A 25,379-nucleotide genomic window follows, 5' to 3' on the forward strand; every position below is an offset into this window, starting at 1 on the left:
CTCAGCCACGGAGATCAGGGAGAGCATGCCAGGGTCGGAGGAAGGATGGCGTGCTGTGAGAGGAATGGCAGGAACCTCAGCGCACAGTGGAGGAACACGAGGCCCAGAGACCAGGAGTATCTTGCCCAAGACACACAGCAAGTCAGTGGAGCCTTAAGTGGTGGAGAATCAGCCAAGTCCCCGGTGCCACCTCCTGGAAGCCAGATGCCTGCCTCGTAGGCAGACTTACTAGCTGTGAGAGGCGTGGGCCAGAGGGGTGAGGATGGGGGTGGAACGAACAGCGGCCGGACCCCCAGAGGGGTGGAGCAAGGGGCAGGGGGCGGTCCGATGACGTCATTTCCGGGGTGGTGGTATATAAGCGGTAGCGGGCGAGCACGCCTCTGCTGTAGCTACTGCAGTGTCAGAACTCTGTGCAGGGAGGCTGGTGGGTGGACCGACAGACGGACGCACACAGACTCTGCGACCCCCATCCCCGCTCTAGCGCCTGAGGTAGCCCATCCCGCACCGCCCGTCCAACCACCCCGCGCCCAGGTGCCCACCGTGCCCGGCCCCAGACCTCCAGCTGCTCGGCGTCCCGGGTTCGCCATGCGCTCCGCAGCGGTCCTGGCGCTTCTGCTCTGCGCCGGGCAAGGTGAGCGGAGTGTGGGGGAGAGAGTCCTGGGCGCCCCTCTTGCTCCGGCCCTGCCTGCCCTGTGTCCAGGCTCCGCGCAGCCCCCGCTCCCCTCGGTCCCTCCCCTACGTGCAGCGAGTTTCAGCACCGCGGACAGCGCCCGCCTCCCTCCGGACCCAGCTAAGTGTCCTGGGCCCAGAACCCGCAGATCCGATTCTTGGGGCTGGACTCCCAACTCCGCGAGGCAGGCCCCTGGGTGCCCCCACCTCATACCTGGGCTGGGCGTCCGGGCTGCATCCGGCTCCGCGCCCTGGCTAGCCAAGGTCATTGGGGGAGATGGGAGGGCTGCCGCCGGCTCCCGCTCTGCCTCTCTCTCTCTTCCACCCTACCGCTCTCCCGTCTTCCTGCCCTTGACTTCTTCCTCTGGGCGTCATCTCACACTCCTTCTCCTCCATCTCTTTCCCTCACCGCTGGGTCTCTCCACCTCTCCCTGCATTCTCCTCCCGCCCAGGCCCTTCAGCCCTGGGCCTTGTTTTCACACTTGCCTTCAGCTCCGTTCTGAGCAGCTTTCCCAAAGGGAAGGGCTAAGGCTCTCAGGTGCAGCCTCTGGGAGACACCTCACGGGGCAGCTGCCGGGGAAGGGAAACAAAATCAGCCCCAGCATCTCATTTGTGTGGGGGCAGTTGTGAGGGGGAGCAAAGAGGTGATGGGCCCCTGATGAACCTGGCCAAGAAGGACTGGGCTCTCCCCTCAGAACAGAGAAGTGACCCCAGCTCTCTCTCTTTTTCTTCCCAGTCATTGCCCTCCCTGTGAACAGCCCTATGAATAAAAGGGACACCGAGGTAAGAAGGGGTTTGGGGATGCCCCAGGAGGGGGTAGGAGGCTCCAGGGGACACCTTACAGCCAGGTCTTGGGCAGCTGCAGAAGTGAGTTGGCAGAAAGCCAAGAGCCAACACTGCTGCGGCTGCTGAGCCTGGGGACAGCTAGTGAAAGAAGAGATCAAAGACTGCTCCGTGGCCCTGCCACCCGCGGCGGGACTTCCCCAGCTTCCTCGGAGCTGAGTCTGCAGCCCAGTGGGGCCCGTGTCTTGCCTGCTGGGCTGGGGAGCCAGCCCCACCATCAAACATCCCGAATCTGGCAGACCCACCGAGGGCTGCTGGGGGTGGCTTCTCTGTTCTGTGGTTGTGGTTGTCCACAGACATGGGAGAACCAGGTCTTCACCTCCCCCTTTGCTTTTCCCCTCCCCCCAGCACTCTGCCAGCAACACACCCCACCCCACAGGTACTCAAGCCATGGCTCTCCCAAAGAGCCACAATGAAAACATCCTTGGTTTATGGCTTCTGCACCCCGGGTCCCAGCCAGTTAGGGCTGACGGTGGATGTCACTCAGGAAAGAGACTTAGGAGACGCTGATGGAAGCTCTGTAGCCAGCAAGAGATACTTCCTGTTAGGTGTACGTTTGAAATTCATTCCTGAGCTGGGGCTGTTTTTCCAGTCTCTGGTGCTCACAGATACCTCCACCTGAGAGTCGGGTAAATGTCTGCTTCCCACCTTTGCAGGAGCGGTTTTCCTCCATTCCAGAGAGGCGATGGCTAAAACATGAGGCATCCATTTGCTCAATTGTGTTTCCTATTCCTCAGCCTGTATTAAACCTCCACCACTCCTTTTAGCTGTGAGGTTTTGGGAAAATCCCTTAACTTTTCCGAGCTCCTCCCTTTCCCATCTGTAATAATATTTCCCTTGTGGGGAGTTGTGAGGAGTAGGAATCAGATGTGAGGTACCTGGCACACAGTATAAATGGGTGCTGTTATGTCTAGAGCAGTGGTTCTCAGCCTTCTAATGCCGCGACCCTTTAACACAGTTCCTCATGTTGTGGTGACCCCCAACCATAACATTATTTTCGTTGCTACTTCATAACTGTAATTTTGCTGCTGTTAATGAATCGTAATGTAAATATCTGTGTTTTCCGGTGGTCTTAGGCGACCCTGCTAGTGGTTCTCTGAACCACTGCTGTAGAGCCATAATTTTATGGTTGGGGGTCACCAGAACATAAAATTATTTTCGTTGCTACTTCATAACGGTTGCTGAAAGAGCTCCAAGACCTCGCTTTCCAAGGTACTTCCAGGAGGAACTGTATTAAAGGGTTGCGGCATTAGAAAGGTTGAGAACCACTGGTCTAGAGCTTCCCTCCTTAATCTCCCTATTGTTCTTGGGGTCCAGACCCAGTTCCTCTCTCTCAAAACCTGGTCTCGGGATCTCTTGGTTATCTGCTATTCCCAGTGCAAGGTCTGGGGTTGCAGGGAGATGCAAGATACAGGCTGAAGGGCCCTCCTCACCAGATCCCTTCTGGGAGACATTTAGGGCACCGTATTGTACTCAGGAGCCTGGGGTCAGGGGCCCCAGAACAGCTGTTAGAGACCCGAATGTTCCATCCCCAGGATGCTGAGACAGTTGTACAGCCTGTTTGCCAGCTTGCCATCCTTGGATCCCTGGACAGGTTGCCTTGGTATCCCATAGACACAGCCTTCCATGCCCTCTCTCCCTACCAGCATTGCCTGATGCCTGTCTCACACCTCCTGCTGAAGCAGGTTGGGAGTTGTGTATCTCTCTCTGGCTGTGTGTGGCACTTTAGCTTTATAGAGTGTTTTCCCATCTGTGCCTTGTCACCCTGGGAGGGGAGTTGGGAGGTTCTTCTCACTCCCGTTTCACAAGTGAGGAAACTGAGGCTCAGAGAGGTCATTCCCAAGATAACACAGCTAGGATACCACAATGGAGTTGGTACCATCCTCCAATGTCCATTTATCAGGTGCTCCATTATCCACAGCACCTTCCGAGAGAGGCTGCTGTTGGCCTGGATGGGCACCCAGAGATAGCCAATGTGTGCCCACCTGCAGCCAGCAGATTCATCCATGGGTGAATGTGGAGCCAGACCATGAGGCTGTCAATCCCGGCATGTGACAGCACTGTGGATGTTGGGAGACAGTCATCCAAGTCCTGTTTCCAGCCAGGTCAGAGCCAGGGGAGGTCTTTGTTCTCCTCTGGGTGGTCCAGAAGGGCTTCCTGGACATAGCTGATTTGGGGGGCACCTGCAAGACTGAGATGCTTTTGCAGAACAGATGTCTGATGCCAGGAGCAGCTTCCCCATCCTTAGAGAAACCCCTGGACACGAGAAGGCCCCAGGTACCCACCCCCCTTAGAGGGGCACCTGCTGGCCAGGGGATTGGAGTGCCTGGCGCGTAAGTACCATCTGAGGGTTTTCTCTTGTCATTGCTATTGTTGTCTGAGAAAGCAGAGCTGTGCCCCTGAGCCAGGCATCCATGGGATCTTGGAGACAAGAGCAAATGCCCTTATGTCCTCATGAGAAATCTGCCCTGGAGCCTTCAGGGGCTGAGTCCCATGCCCAAACCCACCCCAACTGCCCCACTCTCTTTCCAGGTGATGAAGTGCATCGTTGAGGTTATCTCTGACACGCTCTCCAAGCCCAGCCCCATGCCTGTGAGCCAGGAGTGTTTTGAGACACTCCGAGGAGGTATGGGCCAGGCTGGGGGGAGGGGCTGCTGCCTGCTGGGCTGGAAGGCTAGGACATGGGGGTGTGGCTTTTGATGGAATTCAGTGATTTAACTCAACTGCCCAGCCCCTGGGCGAGGCTGACAAAGTGCCAGCCTCGCCCAGGCCTGAGCTGCAGTCTGAGCGGTACAGGGAGATGAAGGCGGTCCGGGCCCTGTGCGTACAGATGGGCAGAGGGACAAATAGGAACACAGTTAGTTAGGACTCTGTGCAGAACGAAACCAGGTCTGGAACAGCAGCCGCCAGAACGCGGGCTCCCTGTGGACAAGGATTTTGTGTGCTATACCCCCCGTGCCAAGAACAGCTGCTGGCACCTGGCAGACGCCTTATAGATGGGTGATGAAAAAGCAGCATTGCGGGGTGGGCAGGAGGAGGAAGCTTTGCTAAGCAGGCAGTCAAGTTTTGAGCAGCTGTTGGATGGAGCCAACATTAGCACTGGGGTTGGCAGTTACAAGTTGGAAACCAATAGGTAGAAAAATGAAGAAAGGGCACTCGAGGGGATCGGCCAGCACGAGCCAAGGCATGGAGGTGGGTACCTCCCCTCGGGGCTGCCCCCTCTCGGCCAGGGTCTCAGTGCCGGGCCAGTGGCTGACCTTTCTGCTGTGGTAGGAAACGGATCGACACCTGGGAAAGGGGGTCATTTCAAAGGTGTTATCGCAAGACCCAATCTTGCCGCTGCCACCCAGGCGTTGAGTTTCCAGAGTGAAGTCCTTGAGCTCAGCAGAAACTGTTGATGGCAATCTCTCCCTCGCTGTCCTCTGGCCGTGGCCCATGACACCCTCCTTCGTTGCAGATGAGCGGATCCTCTCAATCCTGCGGCACCAGAATTTGCTGAAAGAGCTCCAAGACCTCGCTCTCCAAGGTACTTCCAGCCACCGCGCATGAATCTGGGTAAATTCCAGCGACTGAGCGTCAGGAAGTCAGGGCGGAAGGTCCTGATTCTCTCTGGTCCGCAGTTATTTCTGTTCAACTAGAGAGTGGAGCCGCCGGGTCCTCCATGCCACCTGGTCAGGTCGGCCACGATATAGTGGAAGAGATCAAGGCCCAGAGAGGTTGAGAGCCTTGCCCTCGGCCACACAGTGAGTTAGGGACACGCCAAGACCACGTGCAGCTCTCCGAATGCCGCCCAGGCTCTGGAGTTGGGCCGTACTTTTGAGATTGGGTGGCAAGGAGGATCTCTTTCCTCTGGGCACACTCCCTTGCCCACAACCACTGGGTCAGGCTCCTATGGCCGTTCCAGAAACTCCCATCGTGGGGGAAAAATCAGTGCCAGCTGCAGAGTGCCGGGTGCCTGGGCAAGGGGCCACGGTCAGGAACCAGGCAGAGGAGGGGACAGTCCCGGGCGGCAGCTGCAGCCTCAGGCTGATGCAGGGAGAGGGGCGGGTGTGGCTCATGGCAGCAGGTGCCAGCCCTGGGCTTGGACGCGGGCACGTGTTTGGCTTCTCCCAAGTGTCTGGACTTACGGGGACCATGAGGGTCGCCGTCACCATTGCCGCCTGCTGCAGGGCTCCCTAGCTCCCAGCCAGGTCCCGAGGGGGCCCCCTCTTTGCCTCGGCCCCTGGGACCCTCTGCTCCATCTGAGTCTTGGCTGCTCTGTGAGGTAGCAGGCGGGTTGTTCTCATTGCCTAGGGGAGAAACTGAGTCTGGCGGCGGTATGGCCACCTGATGGGCCCCAGCTCAGAGGGGACAGGGACAGCCAACCCTTCCACCGTCCCCACGCTCTCACCGCCTCCGCCTCTCGCTGGGCAGGCCTGGAACGTGCGTGCCCAGTGCACAGATGAGCAAGTGGAGGCCTTCACTTCCACAGACAAATGCGCCAGCTCAGACTAAATGGGACTTTTTCCTCCTGCCAGGTGCCAAGGAGAGGGCACGCCAGCAGAAGAAACACGGCAGTTTTGAGGATGAACTCTCAGAGGTTCTTGGGCAGCAGAACGACCCGGCCGAGCTGAAAGGTCAGTGCTGGCCAGTCCGGCCAGAGAGCAGGGGAGGGAGGGGATAGTAACAGCAGCCATGCTAGATGGAGGGTCCCGGGAGGCAGAAACCCCTCCTGGACGCCCTGGAAGGTGGCTATTTCCTTCCATTTACAAATGAGGCCCAGAGAGGTCAAGCACCTTGTCTGAGGCATCACTGCACCTGTGGACCTGGGTCCGCCTCACTCCAAAGCCCCCCGTCGGTCCCATCCGCCCACCAGCAGCCGACACTCAGAGCAGGAAGTGTCCGGCCTGGCAGGTGAGCCGCTTTGACTCCGGCACCACAGCAGGGCGCCTGCCCCGAGCGCATGGCCTCCCGGGATTCGGTGGTGCCTTAGAATCGCCAAGTTACAGGAGAATCCCAGAGGAGTCGGTTCCAAACACTAAACCAGTGGTCGGCAAACTCGTTAGTCAAAAAAGCCAAATATCAACAGTACAACGATTGAAATTTCTTTTGAGAGCCGAAAACCGACTTCTGCGCATGGGCCACGAAGTTTCAATCGCACTGTACGTGCGCACCTGCACGTGGTATTTTGTGGAAGAGCCACACTCAAGGGGCCAAAGAGCCGCATGTGGCTCGAGAGCTGCAGTTTGCCGACCACTGCACTAAACGAACCTGAATCAGCTCTCTCTTTTTACTCCTCACTTGAGGATATGGTCATCATTGATTTTTTTTTTTTTTTTTTTTTTTTAGAAGAGGAAGGGAGAGAGAGAGAGAAAGAGAGAGAGACCAGGAATTGAACCCGAAATCTGGGAATATGCTCTGACTGAGAATCAAACCCACCACCTTTCAGGGTATAGGACAATGCTCCAACCAAATGAATCATCTTTCTTGAAACCAGAGAGCTTTTAGGGGTCAAAGAGACCATAGTGTAGGTCAAGGTGATTCTCTGTGACTCATCCTCCTACCTGCAAACACCCACAAACTGCCCCCACAGGCCCTGCCCTTGGCATGCGGAGGGGGGTGAATAAGGCCCGTTTCCAGGAGCCGGGTTCTCCGGGGCCTTCCCCCGGAAAGCCTGCTGGTGGGCCAGGCGCCCTCTCCTAGCCAGCGCTCTCTTCCCAGTGGCTGCTTGCTTAGGGCAGTGGTCGGCAAACCGCGGCTCACGAACCACATGCGGCTCGCGAGCTGCGGTTTGCCGCTCTGTTGACTAATGAGTTTGCCGACCACTGACCTAGACTCTCGATTGCAATAATTACAGGCTGTTGTTGTTCCTTGTGATTAAGCCCCTATCCCAGTGGTCAGCAAACTCTTTAGTTTGGGGCATGGCGTGGACTCCCACGCTGGCTCCAAGGGAACGAGTGTCCGGATGACTATGGATGCCTGCTATGGCTGTGGGTGGGGCAGTAGAGTGTGTGTGTGTGTGTGTGTGTGTGTGTGTGTGTGTGTGTGTGTGTCTGGGAGCTTCAATAAGGGAAGCAGCCACGTGTCAGCGCAAAGGGCACCCCGTACTCGGCACCGGGAGGCTGGGATTGACTCGGGGCTCAGCTCTGCCGCCCACGGACTTCAGGAGCACGTCAGGCCTCCTTGCCTTCCCGAGGATCGGTCTGAGTTTCTGGAGTCCCAGCCAGAGGGCGGGATGGACCAGGTAGCGCTTGTGTAAAGGTAACCATTCTAGAGGTGGGAGGGGCTTCCACAGTTAAAGGCTGTCTTCAGAGCAACCACACGGAAACGCCTCTGAATGAAAACGACAACTATTGAAGCATTGAGCACTTTCCCAGGATGCTCGAAACAGGCCCCGCAGGGAGGGGACAATGCGGTCTCAGTAATGGTGCCTCTTACACAGAGAGGGTAAGGGACTGCCCCACCATCACACAGCAGTTCAGCTGATGTCCTAATTTCCCATTCAGGCTCTACCTTCTGGGGTCATTTTCAAGGTCTTTATTTTTTTTAATCACCTCCTTCTTTAAGAGGTGGAATTACAAAGAAACAGTTCATTTGTGCTCAGGTCAAAGCCAGACACGGAGAGGGTAACCCTAATTCTGTCACGGGTGTTTCGGGCTGGACTTGTTGGAATGGAAGAGATACAATGACCGAGATCTGAAACCGGACTCTGGGGAGACCCTGGGTGCAGCCTGGCCCTTAGGGCCCGACTTTGCTCTCTTCTTTTTGCAGAAGGGACAGAAGAGACATCCCCCAAGGATGCAGAGAAAAGGGGGGATTCTAATGAGGTGGAGAAGAGTGGTGAAGACATGGACAGAGCCGGGCCCCAAGCCTCCCCAGAACTTGGGCAGGGGTCCAAGGACGAGGAGGACAACCAGGTCCCAGGGGAGGAGGGGGTTGCCAACACCCATCCCCCAGCCAGCCTCCCCAGCCAGAAACACCCAGATCCTCCGGCTGAGGGGGACAGCCAGGGCCCCTCCCAGGATGTGGTGGACAGAGAGAAGGGCCAGGATGCGGAGCAAGGACAGCAGGCAAGGAGAGAAGAGGAGGAGGACGATGACGATGAGGAGGCTGGAGAGAAGGTTCTCTCTGAAGAAGAAGGCCCCACCGAAGCAGCTGACCCCCACCCAAGCCTTGGCTACAAGGAGGTCCGGAGGGCTGAGAGTACGTATGATGTCTGAGACCTCGACAAATGTGTAGGGGAGCGGGGGATGGGTGTGTGTGTGGGGAGGAGGCTCATCCATAATCTCATTCTACCTCATTATGTCCATTTTCCAGATGGGAAACTAAGGCTCAGAGAGGGTTAGTCATTTGCCCAAGGTCACACAGCTAATTTGTAGTAAAATCTGAAATTCCAACCCAGGTTTGTCTGACTCCAAACCATGCATCTTCACTATTCCACAGAGATCCCCTCCCCAACCCAGGAGGCTGGAGGGGCTTTGCAGGGGGAGTGGGTAGGATTGCAGGGGGAGTGGGTAGGATGGCAGGGGGAGTGGGTAGGATTGCAGGGGGAGTGGGTAGGATTGCAGGGGGAGTGGGTAGGATTGCAGGGGGAGTGGGTAGGCTTGGCAGGGGGAGTGGGTAGGATGGCAGGGGGAGTGGGTAGGATTGCAGGGGGAGTGGGTAGGATGGCAGGGGGAGTGGGTAGGATTGCAGGGGGAGTGGGTAGGGTTTGCAGGGGGAGTGGGTAGGGTTTGCAGGGGGAGTGGGTAGGATGGCAGGGGGAGTGGGTAGGATTGCAGGGGGAGTGGGTAGGATTGCAGGGGGAGTGGGTAGGATTGCAGGGGGAGTGGGTAGGATGGCAGGGGGAGTGGGTAGGGTTTGCAGGGGGAGTGGGTAGGATGGCAGGGGGAGTGGGTAGGATTGCAGGGGGAGTGGGTAGGGTTTGCAGGGGGAGTGGGTAGGATGGCAGGGGGAGTGGGTAGGATGGCAGGGGGAGTGGGTAGGATTGCAGGGGGAGTGGGTAGGGTTTGCAGGGGGAGTGGGTAGGATTGCAGGGCGAGTGGGTAGGATGGCAGGGGGAGTGGGTAGGATGGCAGGGGGAGTGGGTAGGATTGCAGGGGGAGTGGGTAGGATGGCAGGGGGAGTGGGTGGGATTGCAGGGAGAGTGGGTAAGTGTGGCAGGGGGAGTGGGTAGGATTGCAGGGGGAGTGGGTAGGATGGCAGGGGGAGTGGGTGGGATTGCAGGGAGAGTGGGTAAGTGTGGCAGGGGGAGTGGGTAGGATTGCAGGGGGAGTGGGTAGGGTTTGCAGGGGGAGTGGGTAGGCGTGGCAGGGGGAGTGGGTAGGATTGCAGGGGGAGTGGGTAGGATGGCAGGGGGAGTGGGTAGGATGGCAGGGGGAGTGGGTAGGGTTTGCAGGGTGGGTGGGTAGGCTTTGGGAACAGAGGGACAGCATGACCGATGGGAACAGGCATCTCTGGGGTAGCTGTCAGCTTCAATCAGGGTGTGAGAAAGACCTCGGCTCCCCCATGGCCTTGTCCGGGTCTGTCCTCCTGCCCAGCAAGGTCCCCCCTGCGTCGGGGCTCCTAGGGCGATGGGGCTGAAGGAGAGGCAGGCTCGTCAGCCACCCCCCCGGGCTTTGAGAGGGTCTTGCGAAGCCTGGTGTGAAGATGGTTTTCCCTCCAAGGAGAACCTTCACAGGCTGAGCCAGACACCCAGGATGGGGTCTTGTCAGCGGTGGCCACAGAGAGGCCCGGGGAGTGGGGGGCCGGGGAAGGTGACCACTTCTCCCTCATCTCCTGCTCTTGTCCGCCACCTGCTCCAGGTTGGTCCAAGGATGGAGCCGGAAAGACTGGGGCTGAGGAAGCTCAGTCCCCCGAGGGGCAGGGGGACCGGGAGCGGTCCCGGCCCGAGGAGGAGCTGGCAGGGGCCCCTCGGGGCCTCTTCTCGGGCGCGAAGAGCAGGGAGCCGGAGCCGGAGGATGAGCGGCTCTCCAAGGAGTGGGAGGACGCCAAGCGATGGAGCAAAATGGACCAGCTGGCCGAGGAGCTGACGGCGGAGAAGCGGCTGGAGGGGGAGGACGAGGACGACCCCGACCGCTCCATGAAGCTCTCCTTCCGGCCCCGGGGCTATGGCTTCGGGGGCCCAGGGCCGCAGCTGCGTGGTGCCTGGAGGCCATCCTCTCAGGAGGACCCCGAGGGGGGCCTGCCCCCCCAGGGGCGCAGCTACCCAGAGGAGAAGAAGGAGGAGGAGGGCAGCGCCAACCGCAGACCGGAGGTTGGTACGGGGCGGGCCTCGGGGTGCGGGCCCAGCTGCGGGGGCAGCTGCACCCAGACGTGTGGCTGCTGCCCACGGAGGGTTCCCGTCCCCTTGGAGTCTGGGACTGGAGAGGTGCTCAGACAGGGAGACCGGAGACACCGCGGGGGCCTGGGTTCGAGGCAGGCTGGACGGGGCAGGAGGAAGGGCGTGCCAGGCAGGGAGGTGAGGGAGCCCAGCTCACAGGGGGCACCCAGCAAAGCTGGCAGACAGGCAGACAGGAGACGGGGGGTGCTCAGGTCAGCGCCCGGGACAAAGGGGGTGAGGTGCTGAGCGCCATGCCCTGACGAGCCGGAGCCTCTGCGGGCGTGGAGCCTTGGGTGGAGAGAGCAGGAAACCAAAGGACCCGCCAGGCACTGGCCTGAGGAGGGCCATTTGCTGCCTGGGGGACCCAAGCCCAGGGCACCCTGGGGCCAGGCGCTGGGAGGGCATGAGGGGACGGGACACCGAGGGACGGGGGTGTCCTGGGAAGACCTGTGGTGATCCAGCCAGGTCCTCTCCCCGACCCCAGGCAGCCCACGCACACCCTCTGCTCCCAGGTCCAGGCCCCGCCTCTCACCCCTGAATAGCAGAGGGGGAAGGGCAGGGCCAGTTGGACCTCCTGCTGGTGGTGAGGGGGGAAGCAGGTGGGTGCCCGGAAACCTGGGTTCTGCCTCCTCCTGGCTGTGTGAACCTTGGGCAGGTCACTCACTCTCCTCTGAACCTCATGGGTTACCCCGGGGGGCAAGGGCTCCTTCCTGCTCACCTCATTATCACGATCAGGATCCAGGTGAGCTTTGAAACCCTGGCCGTGCCCAGGGCTACTTGAGAAGCTCAATGGGGCGCAGAGACGCAGCCCCACAGGAGGGGATGGGGTGGGAGCTGGGGTCCCGGGCAGGGCTGGCAACAGCCTTGGAGCTGGAGGAGGCCGTGGGGGGTGTCAGTGGCTCAAGCCTCAGGGCCCAGGTGGGAATGGAGACCTTATGAGGCTGGGACCTGTCCCTCAAGAAGAGGATTTGGCCCTTCCTCTGGCCTCCGCCCCTCTCTCTGGGTCTGGGACCAGGCCCTTGGAGCTGAGAGGACGGAGGCTCTTTCTTGGCGGCTGGAGCCCCAGGAGGCTGAGGGGGTGGGGCTACAGGAAATAGAAACTTGCTCCTCATCCCTGGCTGTTGGACCCAGAACAAGGCTGGGCACCTTTGATCACCCCCTTCCCCACACTCAGAAGCTGAAATGAGTGAGGGGCCCCGAGGTGCCTGCCAGCTCCCTTCTTCACAGGCAGAGGGAGCCCTGGGCTGCAGGAGGAGAAACAGGGACCCTCCACCCAGCCCAAGGGTCTTCTTAGAAATGGCCCCGTATCACAGAACTCATGCCCCGGTAGCTACTCCCCGACGGAGGGCTCTGGGTTCCTGTTTTCATGGCAACCATTGACGTCTGTTCCAAATGGGCCCTGGTGGGGCTGACTGTGCTGGCCTCGGGGCTGGGAGGGGAGGGACCCGGGAAGACCACCCCTCCCAAGTCAAGGCCAGGGGGTGGCCTTCCCTGATGCCTGCTCTGAGTTCGAGGGCACCGTCTCATGGGCATCAGACCCGGCTTTGGGGACCTGGAAGCTTCCCGAGGTTGGGGCACCCAGCCAGGCTACACAGAATGGGCCCTTGAACCACCCTGTCGACCCCTCTGATTGGGCTCAAGAATTGAGGCCCAGCCTAGGCAGGTGGGTGGGGCAGTTCTCATAGCCCCTATGGGCCCCTGGCTGCTCAGGTGGGAGGCCTGGAGCAGACAGGAACCAGGCCTGGAGCAGACGGGAACCAGGCCTGGAGCAGACAGGAACCAGGCCTGGGCTCACCCGGGAGCCGTCGTCAGAGCCGAGGCCGAGGCCGAGTGGGGGGGGGGGGGGGAGGGGGGCTGGAAGGAATCTGAGCCAGAGGCGGCACCTTCCAAGCACCCACCTGGAGCCATTCAGGAGGCAGCAGGCTGGGTGGAGGGTCCCCGTTTCTCCTCCTGCAGCCCAGGGCTCCCTCTGCCTGTGAAGAAGGGAGCTAGCAGGCACTTCGGGGCCCCTCACTCATTGGGGTGAGGGCCCCCCTTTCCCCGCATTCTTGCACAATACTCCTCAGAGCAGCCTTGTACAGTGGCCTCACTGTCCACATGGTACACAGAGGCCTCCGAGGCTCAGAGGCAAAGCCACATGACCGAGGCCACACAGCCACGCCACCCATCTGCTAGCGGCACACTCCAGCATGCCGGCATGGCCCCGGCCAGTCCCTGCATAATCCTCGGCGTTCCCCCCCAGGACCAGGAGCTGGAGAGCCTGTCAGCCATCGAGGCGGAGCTGGAGAAGGTGGCCCAGCAGCTGCAGGCGTTGCGGCGGGGGTGAGGCACCGGCTGGCCCCTCCGGCCAGGGCCCCGGAGGCACCCTGTGGTCCTGGCTCTGCTGTCCCCTGTGCAGGTCCTGGCCCGCCAACCTGTGTGCTGCTTCCGGTAGGGAGGCAGCCCAGCCCGCCCGCGCCCAGGCCACCCTGCTGTCCCCTGCTCCTTTCACCTGCTCCGACCCCCGTGCACCCCTCTGCAGGGCAGACCCCCACGACTTTAAACGATGATCCTTTCTCTGAACTCGGGAAGCTTTCTAGAAGTTTTCCTTCCACATCAGAGCCATTGGGCTCAACTGCAATAACCCCTGACCTTTGGGGGAAAGTTGAGCATTCCTGACTGTAATATACCCTGTACACAACTTAAAAAGGAAAATAAATCTGCTCTGGGCTCTCCTGTTTCTTTGAACCTTCCCCCTCGTGACTCAGTGGGTGGCACGGGTGGGATTCTGGCAAAGGGACAAGGGGAGGGCCCGTTCCCCTGGGGCAACTCCTTTCTGGGCAGCTTCTTAGCCATGGGATCTCGGGCAAAGGACTGCCTCCTGAGCACCAGTTTTCCCGTCCTCTGTGTAACGGAGTGCTGGCATCTGCCTCGAAGTGTGTGGGGATTGAATCACACATGCAAAGGGGCCCCAGGTTCCTTCCTCTCCCCCACTTCCCAGCCACACCTGAGCTGGGCCCCAAAAAGGCGGGGTCAGGAGGGAAACAGCCTCAGCTCTCCATGGTGCTGGGGACAGTGCCTGCCACCACAGCCACAGGCGCCTCGGCCTGAGCGCCATCCCCGACCTGGCATGTGCACAGGAATCGGGGTGTCTCAAGTTCTTGCACATTTAATGGCTCACGAGGGCTCAGTCTCAGCTTTGAGAATGAGGAAACTTGAGGCTCACAGGACTCATCAAGGTCACGGGCAGGGGTGATGCCCAAAACATTTCACTGTGGGGTGCAGGGTCACACATAAGAATGGATCGGGCGGGTGCGCGGGACCGGTGTGGACCCGCTGAGTATCAGGGCTCGGCAGACATCTGAAGTGGCCACTGTGGGCCTGGCAGCCCTGAGCTCGCAGGTGGACGGACAAGCCCTGACCTCATGGAGCCACTGCCCAGAGATGGGGGGGTTGACGGCAGACTGGAGAGATGGGGGGGTTTGACGGCAGACTGGAGTTGGAATCCCTGGCCCAGCGAGGGAGCGCCGGCGGGCGTTCCCGGCTCTCTCGGAACTTTGGTTTCCTCGTCCACCAACTGGGGTGAGCAGCTCCTGGTGGGGATTCGAGAGGCCCAGGCCGACTGGGTCAGGAAGCCAGGCTGACGCCAACTCAAGTCACTGGAGAGGCTGGGCAAGTCTGGGCCTCTCGTGAAGCGGGCCAGGTGTCCACTAGTCAGTCAGGTATCGAACATCCACTCCCAAGATTAGGTAGCAAATGAGGGAACTCGTCCGCGAAGTAACCCATCCCAAAGACGGGCCACCTGCCGGTCATAACCCCAATCCCACGGGCAAACGTGCAACACAGCCGTGGACCAAGGTGCTCTTGGCTTGCACAGAAGCCGTGCTTTTGTATGTGGTGGACACATCCATGTAAGCGTCATGTGCACAGATGTGCAGAGTCGGCCAAAGCCAGCTTGGGGCTCTGGGAAACGCTGCTTGGAACAGGGCTGAAGCACGTGGCATTTGTCCCAAAGCACAGGTGTCGGCACCAAAGCCAGGACTGCCAGCCTGGTGAGACCCTGCCTGCTGCACAAAGCCTTTCGAGAGAGGAGCTGCAGAGGGTCTGCCCCTCCCCCCAGCACGGCCATGGGAGAAGGGGTCTGCCCTCTCCCCCCACAGCCCTGGGAGAAGGGGTCCACCCTCTCCCCCCACAGCCCTGGGAGAAGGGGTCCGCCCTCTCCCCCCACAGCCCTGGGAGAAGGGGTCCGCCCTCTCCCCCCACAGCCCTGGGAGAAGGGGTCCGCCCTCTCCCCCCACAGCCCTGGGGAGAAGGGGTCCACCCTCTCCCCCCACAGCCCTGGGAGAAGGGGTCTGCCCTCTCCCCCACAGCCCTGGGAGAAGGGGTCCACCCTCTCCCCCCCCCAGCTCTGGGAGAAGGGGTCCGGCTGCCTGATCAGGGACAACTCTGGAAGAAAAGGGAGATGAGACCACTCTGGAAAAGGCCCCTCGTGGTCAGGACGATGGCCCAAGACGTACTGTCAGTCAGTTCCTTCTGAACAGTCTGTTTAGGGGTGTCTCTACATCTGAAGGCCACATCACCTCGGGCTCGGGTTGGGCAGATATAAGTGGGATAAGGGCGTGGCCAGGCTGCCCGAGGAGGGAGGCAGCCAGAACTTTTGTCAAGAATCGATGCATGCCCTAACCGGTTTGGCTCAGTGGATAGAGCGTCGGCCTGCGGACTGAAGGGTCCCAGGTTCGATTCTGGTCAAGGGCATGTACCTTGGTTGCGGGCACATCCCCAGTAGGGGGTGTGCAGGAGGCAGCTGATTGATGTTTCTCTCTCATCGATGTTTCTAATTCTCTATCCCTCTCCCTTCCTCTCTGTAAAAATTAAAAAAAAATATTTTTTTTAAAAAAAGAATCGATGCACTTCTCTGCCTCGGGGTGAGCCATGGTGGGGAGCCAGCTCCCAGCTCAAGGTCTCTGCAGCTCAGGGCCCTCGTGCCATGACCTGTGACCTGAGAAGGGAGGGGGCTGCCAGGCCCTCATCAGGTGAAGGACCCGTTTCTAGGGGATGGAGGAGAGAGCAGATGCCAAGCCCAGGAAAGCCACCCTATGGCACTCGTGGCAGCGGCCAGTGTGAGTGCCAAGCTGAGGGCCAGTCTTCCAGGCGAGGACACAGCTGCTCTTCTCAGCTGGCTGAAAACCACAGCCTCCTGCCGGCCCTTCGGCTCCCACCATGCCCAGCCTCTGGGGTGGAGGACTGCTCGCCCAAGGTTCCCTCCGTGAGTGCAGGGACGCCAGCTGGGCCTGCCTTCTGCTGGCTCCGGGCTCAGCCCCACCCACAGGTGCTGCCAGCCCGGACACCTGCTGCTGCCGTCGGCGAGGACCCCCCTCTCAGAGACTTCTCTAGGATCCTGGGGGGACAGACACCCGGTGCCTGCCTCAGATGGGGCACATCATTACATAATCAACATCCCCAAGAACTGGCTCAGGGCACAGGCCTCCCACGTGACCCTCTGACCTACCCAAGGCCTCAGCAAAAGGTGGCCCTGCCAGTTGCCACCCGATGCTGCAGGGCCACAGCCCCATGTGGTGGAGAGGCCAGTGACAAGGAGGCCCAAGGGGAAACCTGCCTGCTCTATGGATGGTGTCAGTGTGCACCCCGCTGACATGGGGGGTGCTCATCACTCCCCAGCCCCTCCCCTCCACTGCGCTCCCTGACATGGCCCCCAAAACCCTTCCAGAGACGGCTGCTGCTGGCTGCACGGTGGTCCCCAGCCCAGGGGAGAGGACTGCACATGCGTGGGTGCAGCCGGGCCCCTTCCCACCCCCTGGCAGCTCCCTGCCTTTATGACGCCAAACCGCCCCCTCGGTTTCCACTCCTGGGAAAAGCAATGACCGTGCTCGGCACCCGCGGGAGGCGAGTGGAAAACGCCAAGTCACCAGAAAGCAGTTACTTGAAACCTGGGGCCTGGATGCTAACATGCGTGACACTGAGGGTGACATCAATCACACAGGCACGCGAGACGGCCAGGGTCACACCGCAGGCCCCTCCTGCTCTGGAGGCAAAGTGGGATTAGAATTTTATTCCAAAAGTAAAGCCATTTTATTAAGACTCGGGGATGACAAACTCTTAGCAACGCTGTGTACACACATGCACAGTGCAGTCTGATTTCAGTAGTTTATTCTGGAGACAAAGCAGTGCAAGAGGCGGCCACACATCCCACTTCCCAGGCTCAGGCAGCCAGGAAGTGACGCACAGACATTGTAACTGGGGTTCCACACTCAGTCGTGTAAACGCGTTAGTCGGCAGGCCCGTGTCCAGGACAGCGGGCAGTTCTGAAGGCAGCCACCCCCACCCCGGGCCGAGGTGGGCAGCCCCTGCTCCCCGCTGAGCCAGGCGCCCAGCTCAGCAGCCTCTGGCCATCCTCCCGGCCTCGCGGGCCAGCCAGGCCTTTTCCTCCTTCTCAAACTCAACTGGTACCTAAGACCAAGGTCATGCTCGGCAGGTCCTGGCATCTCGCCCAGAGCTCACTGTCCTGGGACAGACACCACCTCCTCTGAGGAGGGGCTGCCAGCGTGGGCCTTGGGAAGCGACCACCAGCGGGCGGCCTGTGTGCCGCCACCAGGGCTGGGTGGCTAGCTGGGGAGGGCATTGTTTTCTCGCCTCTGGGCTGCTCCCTCCCCCCTGCCCACCCCGCTAGCTGGCTCAGTGCTTGGGGCTGCAGTGAGTACAGGAGGGGATGGGCCTGCGGGGTAAGGGTGGGGCGGGTGGCTCCTCCTGCCTGGGAAGGGGACCCCACATCGCCTCGAGGCCACGGGGAGGTCCGTCCAGGTCCACTTCTCGGGAAAGCAGGTGCATCGCAGGGCCTGGGGCGTCAAGCCCGCCCTTTGGAGTTCTGGTCTCCACGGAGGCCTGGCGACTCTCAGAATGATTTGCCCAAAGTCCTGGCACAAATCCTTGGCACGGGCGGGGTCAGCCTGGGGGACCCAACCAGGCAGCCTGCTCTCGGGTCCCAACGAGCAGCGCTTGGTCAAAGAAGAAGGCCCCTGCAGGGCTGCGGGCAGGTGGTGAGGGGTGGAGGGGCTCCAGGGAACTGGACGTGAGGGAGGCAGCACATCCAGGGCCTGGCCTCCCCGAGGAAGCTTCCTTCCCCTTCCCTCCAGAAGGAAGCAAGCGGCCACAGCCCAGACCCAGCATGGAGCCCCCCAGAAGCGGCAGCTGCGGCCTCTTGCCTCCGGGGCTCATGCTTCTGGGAAGGGCAGCCGCATAGCTTGGGGGGTTTTGGGCCCTGCTCCTCTCAAAGCCGGGAGGAGGCCGGCCTGGGGGTGGGGCTTGGAGGGGAGTGAAGGGGAACCGTCCATCTGCTCCGTTCAGTGCCCGCCGCCTAAGCAGGGGTGGCCCCCTGCAGGCCCCAGCCTGGTCCGCAGCAGCCATCGAGATCAAGACACGGAAGTGCACTCGCACACGCACAGCAATCGCACACGTGCACACACCCCTCCACTCAGACCTAGTGTTGAAGCACACGCGTGTGAACTGGGTGAAGATCTGCACAGCAGGAGTCAGGCAGGGGTCCTCTTCCGGGAGCTGGACCACCAGGTACTTCCCACCCCCCGCCCCTCACTTAGACAGTGACATCAGAAAACAAGGTAAAAATGGGGGAGAATCAGACCGTTGGGAATTCTGAGGAGGATGTCAGTCACCGCTGGGGCTGCTGGTCCAGTGGCTGCCCCGTGGCCCACGCCGCCCTCTGGGTCCTGCGTCCGTGGCTACTGGGAGGAGGCCTTGGTGGCCAGGGAGGCCACGCAGTGCTGCTGGAAGCTGGGCGACACGGCGGCGGTGCAGCCCAGTCTCTGGTGCGGCAGCTTGGCGGTGCTGCCCGCACCCACGCCACCCGCGTCATCCTCCGTGGTCCAGGGCGGGTCCTGGCCCATCATGCTGCTGCAGCAGCCGGGGCTGGCGCTGCACGTCCGCTCGCCCGTCAGGCTGTCCGCCTGCTCCGCCAGGAGCCTGCTGTGCCTCAGCGGGGCCGTGTCCCCGGCGGCTGCGGTGGCTGCGCTCTGGCCCTGCAGGACCGTGACGATGTGGTTCAGGAGGTCTGTGAAGAACTCGCTCACGCCCTCGTAGCCTGGGGTGGGAGAGACGGACAGCACCAGGCTTAGCCAGCTGGAGCCGGAGGCGGCTGCGGCCCGAGGGGGGAGAAGGCTCAGAGGATAAGGCTGGTGCAAGTTCCACAGCTGGACTCAAAGCTGCGTGCGCGTGGCTCCAAAGGGCTGGTCCCTGAGTGTGGGGCCCCCACGTGTGAGAAGCCGAGGAGAAAACCCGCCCCACCCTTTCCTCTCGGCACAGCGTCACAGCTCCTTAATCAGGTGGCCCGGCCGGAGGCCACCTGCCTGGAGGACCAAAGGCCACTCCTCCTCACGTTCTCAACCATTAACTCCCCTTCCCGCCGTGTGGCCGGCCTCAGCTTCCCCCGGCGTGAGCTGAGAACTCGGGGGGGTTCCTGTGGGCACGACCGAGGGGCTGGAAAGTGGGCGATGCCTGATCCATAGCAGCTGCTCCCAAAACTGAGTCCTCACCCCCAAATACCTGCGGGGTGCTGCATGTGCCCATGCCCTGAGCTTCGCAGCCGGGGGGCAGACGGAGCACCCCGCGAGGCCACACACGGGCACCGGCTTCCCTAACGGAGTGCGGCCCAGGGTCCTGAACAGAAACTGCTGGGCCTGCACTTCCCCCCGCAGAAGCGAATGCACATGTCAGCACGGGAGTCCTTGGGAGCCGGGCAGAATGAGAATCTAGGGCGAGGATTTTGCTGACTCCCCGAAAACTACGTCAAAAGACATGCCACCCTGGGTGGGTGCCCCCACCTTCCTAAGCCAATTTGGCAGGACAAGAACCAGGCAAAGGGCTGCAAGAACGAGGGTGCCCCTGAAGGCCAGTGTCCCCGCTTCAGAGGGGCCGGGCACTGCCCACACCGCCCCACGCACTGTGCGCCCACCACCACAGTGCGAACGAGGTTCAGGAATGGGCCGGGTGCATGGACTTCACAGCAAGGCCTGCCCAGTGCCGAGGGGCGGGCTGCCTCATTTGCTCACTCGTATTTGTGCCCACAGTGAGAGTAACAACGGTGAAGTAGCTGCACACAGTGCTTCCATGCACACGACGTCCCCTCGCCTAATCGTCACCGCTCGCCGCCCCACATCACAGATGAAGAAGAGTCAAGTGATTGGCCCCAGAGGCACCAAGAGCTGCCCAGGTGGACGTGGGACTAGTCATGAGGGTGGAGGTGGTGTTGGCGGCCACGGCTGGGTGCATCCTGGCTCACGGAGCACCGGCCTCCGAGTGACAGAGCCAGGCTCTGAAGCAGGCCCTTTGGCCCCACCTGTGCCTTGAATCCCATGTGATGCTGGGCACCCCACCCCAGGGCTGGGGCTTCTTTCAGCCCTGGGCTGGGGGAGAAGGGCAGGCGGCCCCAGGCCCCTTGGGAGCCACCAGCAGGCGTGCCCAGGTTTCTAGGGGAGCGACACAGCGTGGGAGGGGCTGGAGCCACGTCAGGATGCACCAGGGGACAAGCCGTTCCCTCAGCAACTGCTCTGCTGCCCCTGGAGGTCCCGGGCGGGGTGTGTACTTGCTGGTGGGGGACGGAGGCCTGAGGGTGGACAGGAGGCCGTGCAGGCCGCTCTGGGCCCACGGCTCTCCAACTGAGAGGTGAACCAGCCGGGGGCACCAGCTCAGGCCAGGCTCCTCCATCTCTGCGAGGTGGGAACACCCCGCGGTGCAGAGTGAGCACCGAGACTGCCCTGCTGGGTGGCTGTCCCATCGGACTGCAGGCAGAGCCAGGATGGAGCAGCCGGCGCGCGAGGCAGGACGGCCGTGGTCAGGAGCGCAGGCCCATTCCGGCTCTACCACTGGGTAGCGGTGACTTTGGACAAGCCATCCAGCCCCCAGCCTCCCCATCACCACCGGTAACCGAGCAAAGCTCCCAGGGCTGCCTGGCGTGGCGGGTGTTGATGCCACCCACTGCTACAACTTCCTGGAGCCCAGCACGCAGCCCTCACCCATGGCCTGATGCCCTGTGTGCCCTCCCTGTGCGTGAGGGCGTCCTTGCACCCTGCAAACGCCCCCCAAACAGTGGTGGCGTCTCCCACTGAGCCCCTCGCTGAGGCGAGACCATGAGGGCCCAGCGTGTGCTCCCCCGCTCGGGGCTCCAGCAGACAGCAGGGAGCACGTGCCAGAAGGGTAAGGAGCACAGCAGCTCCGGAGGGTAAGGAGCACAGCCCTGCACCAACTAGGCATGATCTGGGACTTCCCTCTGGGCGGCTCAGTGCCCTGCGGAAACCTGGGGGTAATCCCTCCAGCGTCCTTTCAGTTCTGCGTCTCCACGGGACCCAGGGTTCGGCTATGGTTTGGCCAATAGCAGCTAATGCTGAAGGTGCAGGGTCAGGGTCAGGAGAGGAGGTGAGAGAACACGCGTTTGCGGGCCCACCATGCACCTGGCTGGATGTCCGGACCCGACCTTCACTCTCCCCACAACCTGCAGCCCCATTGGCAGGAGGGCTGAGGCCCAGTGGGGCTGCATTTACCTCAGGCTCCGCCGACAGAGGATGGAGCCTGCCCCGTCACCTGCCCGAGGACCCAGCCCCTGCCGCTCACCTGGGAAGGCATTGATGTCGATGACAGCGTGCTGCCCTGTCTGGTTGTTGATGATGATGTCGATCCCGAAGAGAGACACGCCCAGTGCTTGCCGCAGGGCCCGGGACAGCTCCCGGATGACCTCGTCACTCGGCCGCTCGAACACACCTTCGATCTTGTCCAGCTGCCAACACACCACACACACACACACACACACACACACACACACACACACGCAGGAGTCAGGCCATAAGTGGGGAGGCGCAAAGCCACACCACAGAGACCCTCAGACAAGGGGGTAGGACAGACCAGCACCAGGACTGGCCATTTCTAAAGTCCTTTAAAAAAATGTTTTTATTGATTTTAGAGAGAGAAGGAGGGAGAAAGATAGATGGAAACACTGACAAGAGAGAAACATCGATTGCGGGCTGCGGGCTCAGGGGCCGAAGGGGCACTGACCCATCAGAAATAAAAGTGAAGCTGGGTCAAAAGTTAAACAAGGAATCACCTACGACCCAGCAATTCCCCTCCTAGGTGTGTACCCCAAGAGCGGGAAGTGGGTATCTGCTTGCTGATGCTCACAGCGGCATGATTCACAAGAGCCAAAGGTAGAAACAACCGAAATGCCATCAACGGGTGATAAACGGACTGTCACCCACACACGGAGTGTTCCTCAGCCACCCATGCTACAGCGTGGCGGACTGGGAAGCAGCAGGCCGAGTGAGAAAGCCAGACACGCAGGTCACACACTGCACGGCTCCCTTAACCTGAAGGGTCCGGAGAGGCAGATCCGCAGAGACAGACAGCAGATGAGTGGTTGCCAGGGCTGGGGCGGCGGGGGGCAGGGCGGGGACTGCCAATGGGGCGGGGCTTCCTTTGCAGGTGATGAAAACATTTGGAACTAGAAAGAGGGGGTGACTGCACACCACGGTAAACGTACTCCAAGTCACTGACTTGTTCACTTTAAAAAAAGTGAGGCTGGGTCCGGAGGGCGCAGCCCTGGGCACCAAGGACAAAGGGCCCCTGTCCCAACACAGGAAGCTGCATGGTGGGCGGGAACTTCTGACCCATGCAAGCAGGGACCCCTCAGTGGGCAGGGACCCCTCACGTGGGCAGGGACTCACGTGGGCAGGGACCCCTCACGTGGGCAGGGACCCCTCACGTGGGCAGTATCTGTGCTCCTAGGTGAGCCCCCCCACCCCCCGCCTCTGCACGAAAGGCAGGCCCCCCACCCCATGCACAGACCTCTCTCTTGGCATCTTATGGGGAAAACACTTCCCAAGGGGCTGTGACGGGCACTCAGCCCTGAGCCCCCGCCCGCCTCCTGGCCACTCGGCCCCACGGCAGCTCGCCCCCCTGTCCTGCCTGCTGTGTGCTGAGCCTCAGGGACCCTCTGGGCCTTGGTTTCTCACCCGGTCAGCGGTAGCACAGACACCCTCGCTGTGGGGCAGTGGTGAGGATCCAAGAAGCTAATGTTCAAGGCTCACGGCGCAGGCCTGGCTCACGACGGCCCTGGCTGCTGCCTTAGCACGCAGTCTCGTGACACGCTGTTTATACAAGCCTCTCTCGGTTCAGTAAGGAATCTCAGAAACCCGCCCGGAGCCCTTCAGTATCTGAACCCAAAGAGCCGCCTAGACAAGATAAAGGCATGGCAGTCCTGCCCGTGGCATAAACAGAAAGGAGACGATGATGCTCTGAACATGAGGCAGGGATGGAGGAGGGAGGGACCGTGTGCATGTGGACCGCCATCACAGCTGCACTGCCTGGCACTTCCTGCCCACCTGGCACTGCCCTAGGAGTGCCTGGATCCCACCACCACCTGAAGGGCAGGAGGGAGAAACTGAGGCTCTGAGAGGCACAGTGACTCTCCTGGGGCCTCACAGCTGGGATGTTGTGGAGCCTGGTCTGACCCCAGGCAGCCTAGTCAGTGTCCGCACTCTTAACCGACACCCTATCCTGGTGTTTGGGGTCTGCACGCTGGGTGTGGGAGCTGGGCCATCATCTGTGGATGGAGCGGGCTTCAAAGCCAGGCAGGGCTCCCTGCGGGAGACAGTGAAGGGGATGGAGGCCCCGGGTGGGCAGGAGGAGGGTGGGGTGTGTCTGGTGTGCAGCTCTCGGTCCCGGCCAGCCTGCAGGTGTGAGGAGACTCATGTTCTAAATGGAAAGAGGACAGCTGACTGCATTTCCCTTCAGCCCCAGGAGTTCCTGAACAGCAGCCATGAGCTGGGCGGGGAGGAGACAACGCAGACCCCACAGGGACCGAGGCGGCTCCAGAAGTGCCCCTGGGCGGACTCTCCCCCTTCAGACAGTTGAGTGGGAGACGGGGGATTGTCCAAGGTCACTTGGGTGGGTCGCTCTGCGTGGGGCCCCCTGGCATCAGCTACAGCCGCAGCGGCCAATGTCCCGCGCGGTGTAAGGGACAACCCGGGACAGTGTCTGCGGAAGCCTGTGGAATGCTGGCTTCCCTCTGCCAGCCTGAGCAATCCTGACAGCTTCGCGGGGAACTGGGCTCGCCTAACGGGTCTGAGCTCAGGAGACCAGGCACCCCTCCCCCTTTTTAAACCTTTCTTGTGCAGTTTATCTCCATCTCCTAATGCACACAGCCAGGCCCGGGAGGCACTGGGCGAAACCTGGCTGTTCCCGGAGCTCCCCTGACTGAGAAATGCCCCTCACCATTCTGAAGGGTGCTGGGTTCCCTGCAGGCCCTGTCCACACCTGTGGGCGGCCACCCTCAGCACACAGCTGGCTCCTCAAGGGAACCGGAAGCCAGAGATGGACAGGTGGCCTGGGTCAAGGCCCAGCCTGCCGGGAACAGCCCCCTGGGGAAAGCAGAGCAGCCCTGCCCGTCCTGCCCCGGGGGCTGCTCCAGGCCTGGCTGCGACGCCCCAGGGCATCCAGGAGGGAGCCTGACACAGCAACACTGACCAGCAGCCCTGAGCTCACCACCCACCGAGAAGCAGCCCAGCACCCACAGAAGTGACAGCGGGCTCTTAACACGCCCGGGATACACGCAGACAAGGAAAGAGAAAGGAGATGGCATTGCCTCTCACCCCTTCTTTTAAATCAGTAAAAGCAGGGTATCAAGCTCCTCCTGATGGGGGAGAGCTGGAAACCGCCCCCTGGCGTGACCTGGCGGTGAGCGGGCCTGGGCACGCAGGTCGTCAGCACGAAGGCCTGGGGCCAGCAGGCCAGAGGCCTCTGGAGCTCCTCACCCCGGGCAGCCAGGAAGGCCCCTCCAACCCTCCCATGGGCGAGCCTGACCCTGGGCCCCGAACCCAGGAGCACATCCGCCCCAGGCTCACACCAGCCACCGGAGCGGCAGGGACATACCTCCGTCAGGACCGATGACGACTCTGGCTTGGACACGTTGTGGCTGTTGAAGAAGATGGACTTGCGGTCTGAAAAAGCGAACACACAGGAGAAGCCAGTTAGCAGCTCCAAGAGGGGATGGTGACGCCACCGCCCAACACCAGGGGGCAGCACCGCCCCGGCCACGAGTGACAGTGGCCGCATCAGCCTTCAGGCTCGGTGTCCAGCAGCAGCCACCTGACGCCCCAGTGAGCTGGCACCCCCACCCCAAGGAGACACTACACCACGGACGGACATATGCCCGCTCAGGGCTCCTGTTTCAAATTTCCTTCACACAGAAAAATGACTGGCTGAACGAGCCCACCAGGGTAAGGTCTGGTTCTCTCCAACACCTGAAGGCTTGCCCCATCCCCACACTGTGTCCTGTGGACACGGCATCAGAAATCCGGGTGTGTGGCTCCGTGGGCAGGAAAAGACGCACACCCGCCTACCAAAGGCCGGATGAAGCGGCCGGGAATGCCTTTGCCCAGCCTCCCCGGCCCTCCCAGTGTCTGCCCTTGGCCTCCTTTCCCGGGAGCACCGGAGAAACAGCGAGGCTGCACTTGGCACGGGATGCTGGAAACACAAAGGGTTCTGCTGTTTCCCTGCTACTTGGGGAAAA

The 25,379-nt window shown here is 61.2% G+C and overlaps 2 protein-coding genes across 3 annotated transcripts in view; one reads left to right on the forward strand and one right to left on the reverse strand.

Annotated features, from left to right (window-relative positions):
- The first annotated feature begins 341 nt into the window (after window positions 1-341).
- On the forward strand, window positions 342-13,540 carry CHGA (chromogranin A). Its single transcript, XM_080656995.1, has 8 exons — window positions 342-631; window positions 1,406-1,452; window positions 4,045-4,138; window positions 4,970-5,038; window positions 6,030-6,128; window positions 8,263-8,694; window positions 10,296-10,747; window positions 13,056-13,540. The coding sequence occupies exons 1-8, from the start codon at window positions 586-588 to the stop codon at window positions 13,137-13,139; spliced, it is 1,323 nt and encodes a 440-aa protein (XP_080513121.1). The 5' UTR covers window positions 342-585; the 3' UTR covers window positions 13,140-13,540.
- A 3,403-nt stretch (window positions 13,541-16,943) lies between these two features.
- The window catches only part of ITPK1 (inositol-tetrakisphosphate 1-kinase), a 138,386-nt gene continuing 129,950 nt past the window's right edge, over window positions 16,944-25,379 (reverse strand). For both annotated transcript variants that reach the window (XM_080657045.1, XM_080657046.1), the window contains 3 exons: window positions 24,740-24,807; window positions 21,431-21,593; window positions 16,944-18,905 (listed from right to left, as the gene is read on the reverse strand). In XM_080657045.1, the coding sequence (XP_080513171.1) occupies window positions 18,547-18,905; window positions 21,431-21,593; window positions 24,740-24,807 (590 nt within the window). In that variant the 3' untranslated portion in view covers window positions 16,944-18,546. The remainder of the gene's footprint in view (window positions 18,906-21,430; window positions 21,594-24,739; window positions 24,808-25,379) is intronic.

The sequence above is a fragment of the Plecotus auritus genome, assembly GCF_963455305.1.
Source record: "Plecotus auritus genome assembly, chromosome: 1".
NCBI classification, from domain to species: domain Eukaryota; kingdom Metazoa; phylum Chordata; class Mammalia; order Chiroptera; family Vespertilionidae; genus Plecotus; species Plecotus auritus.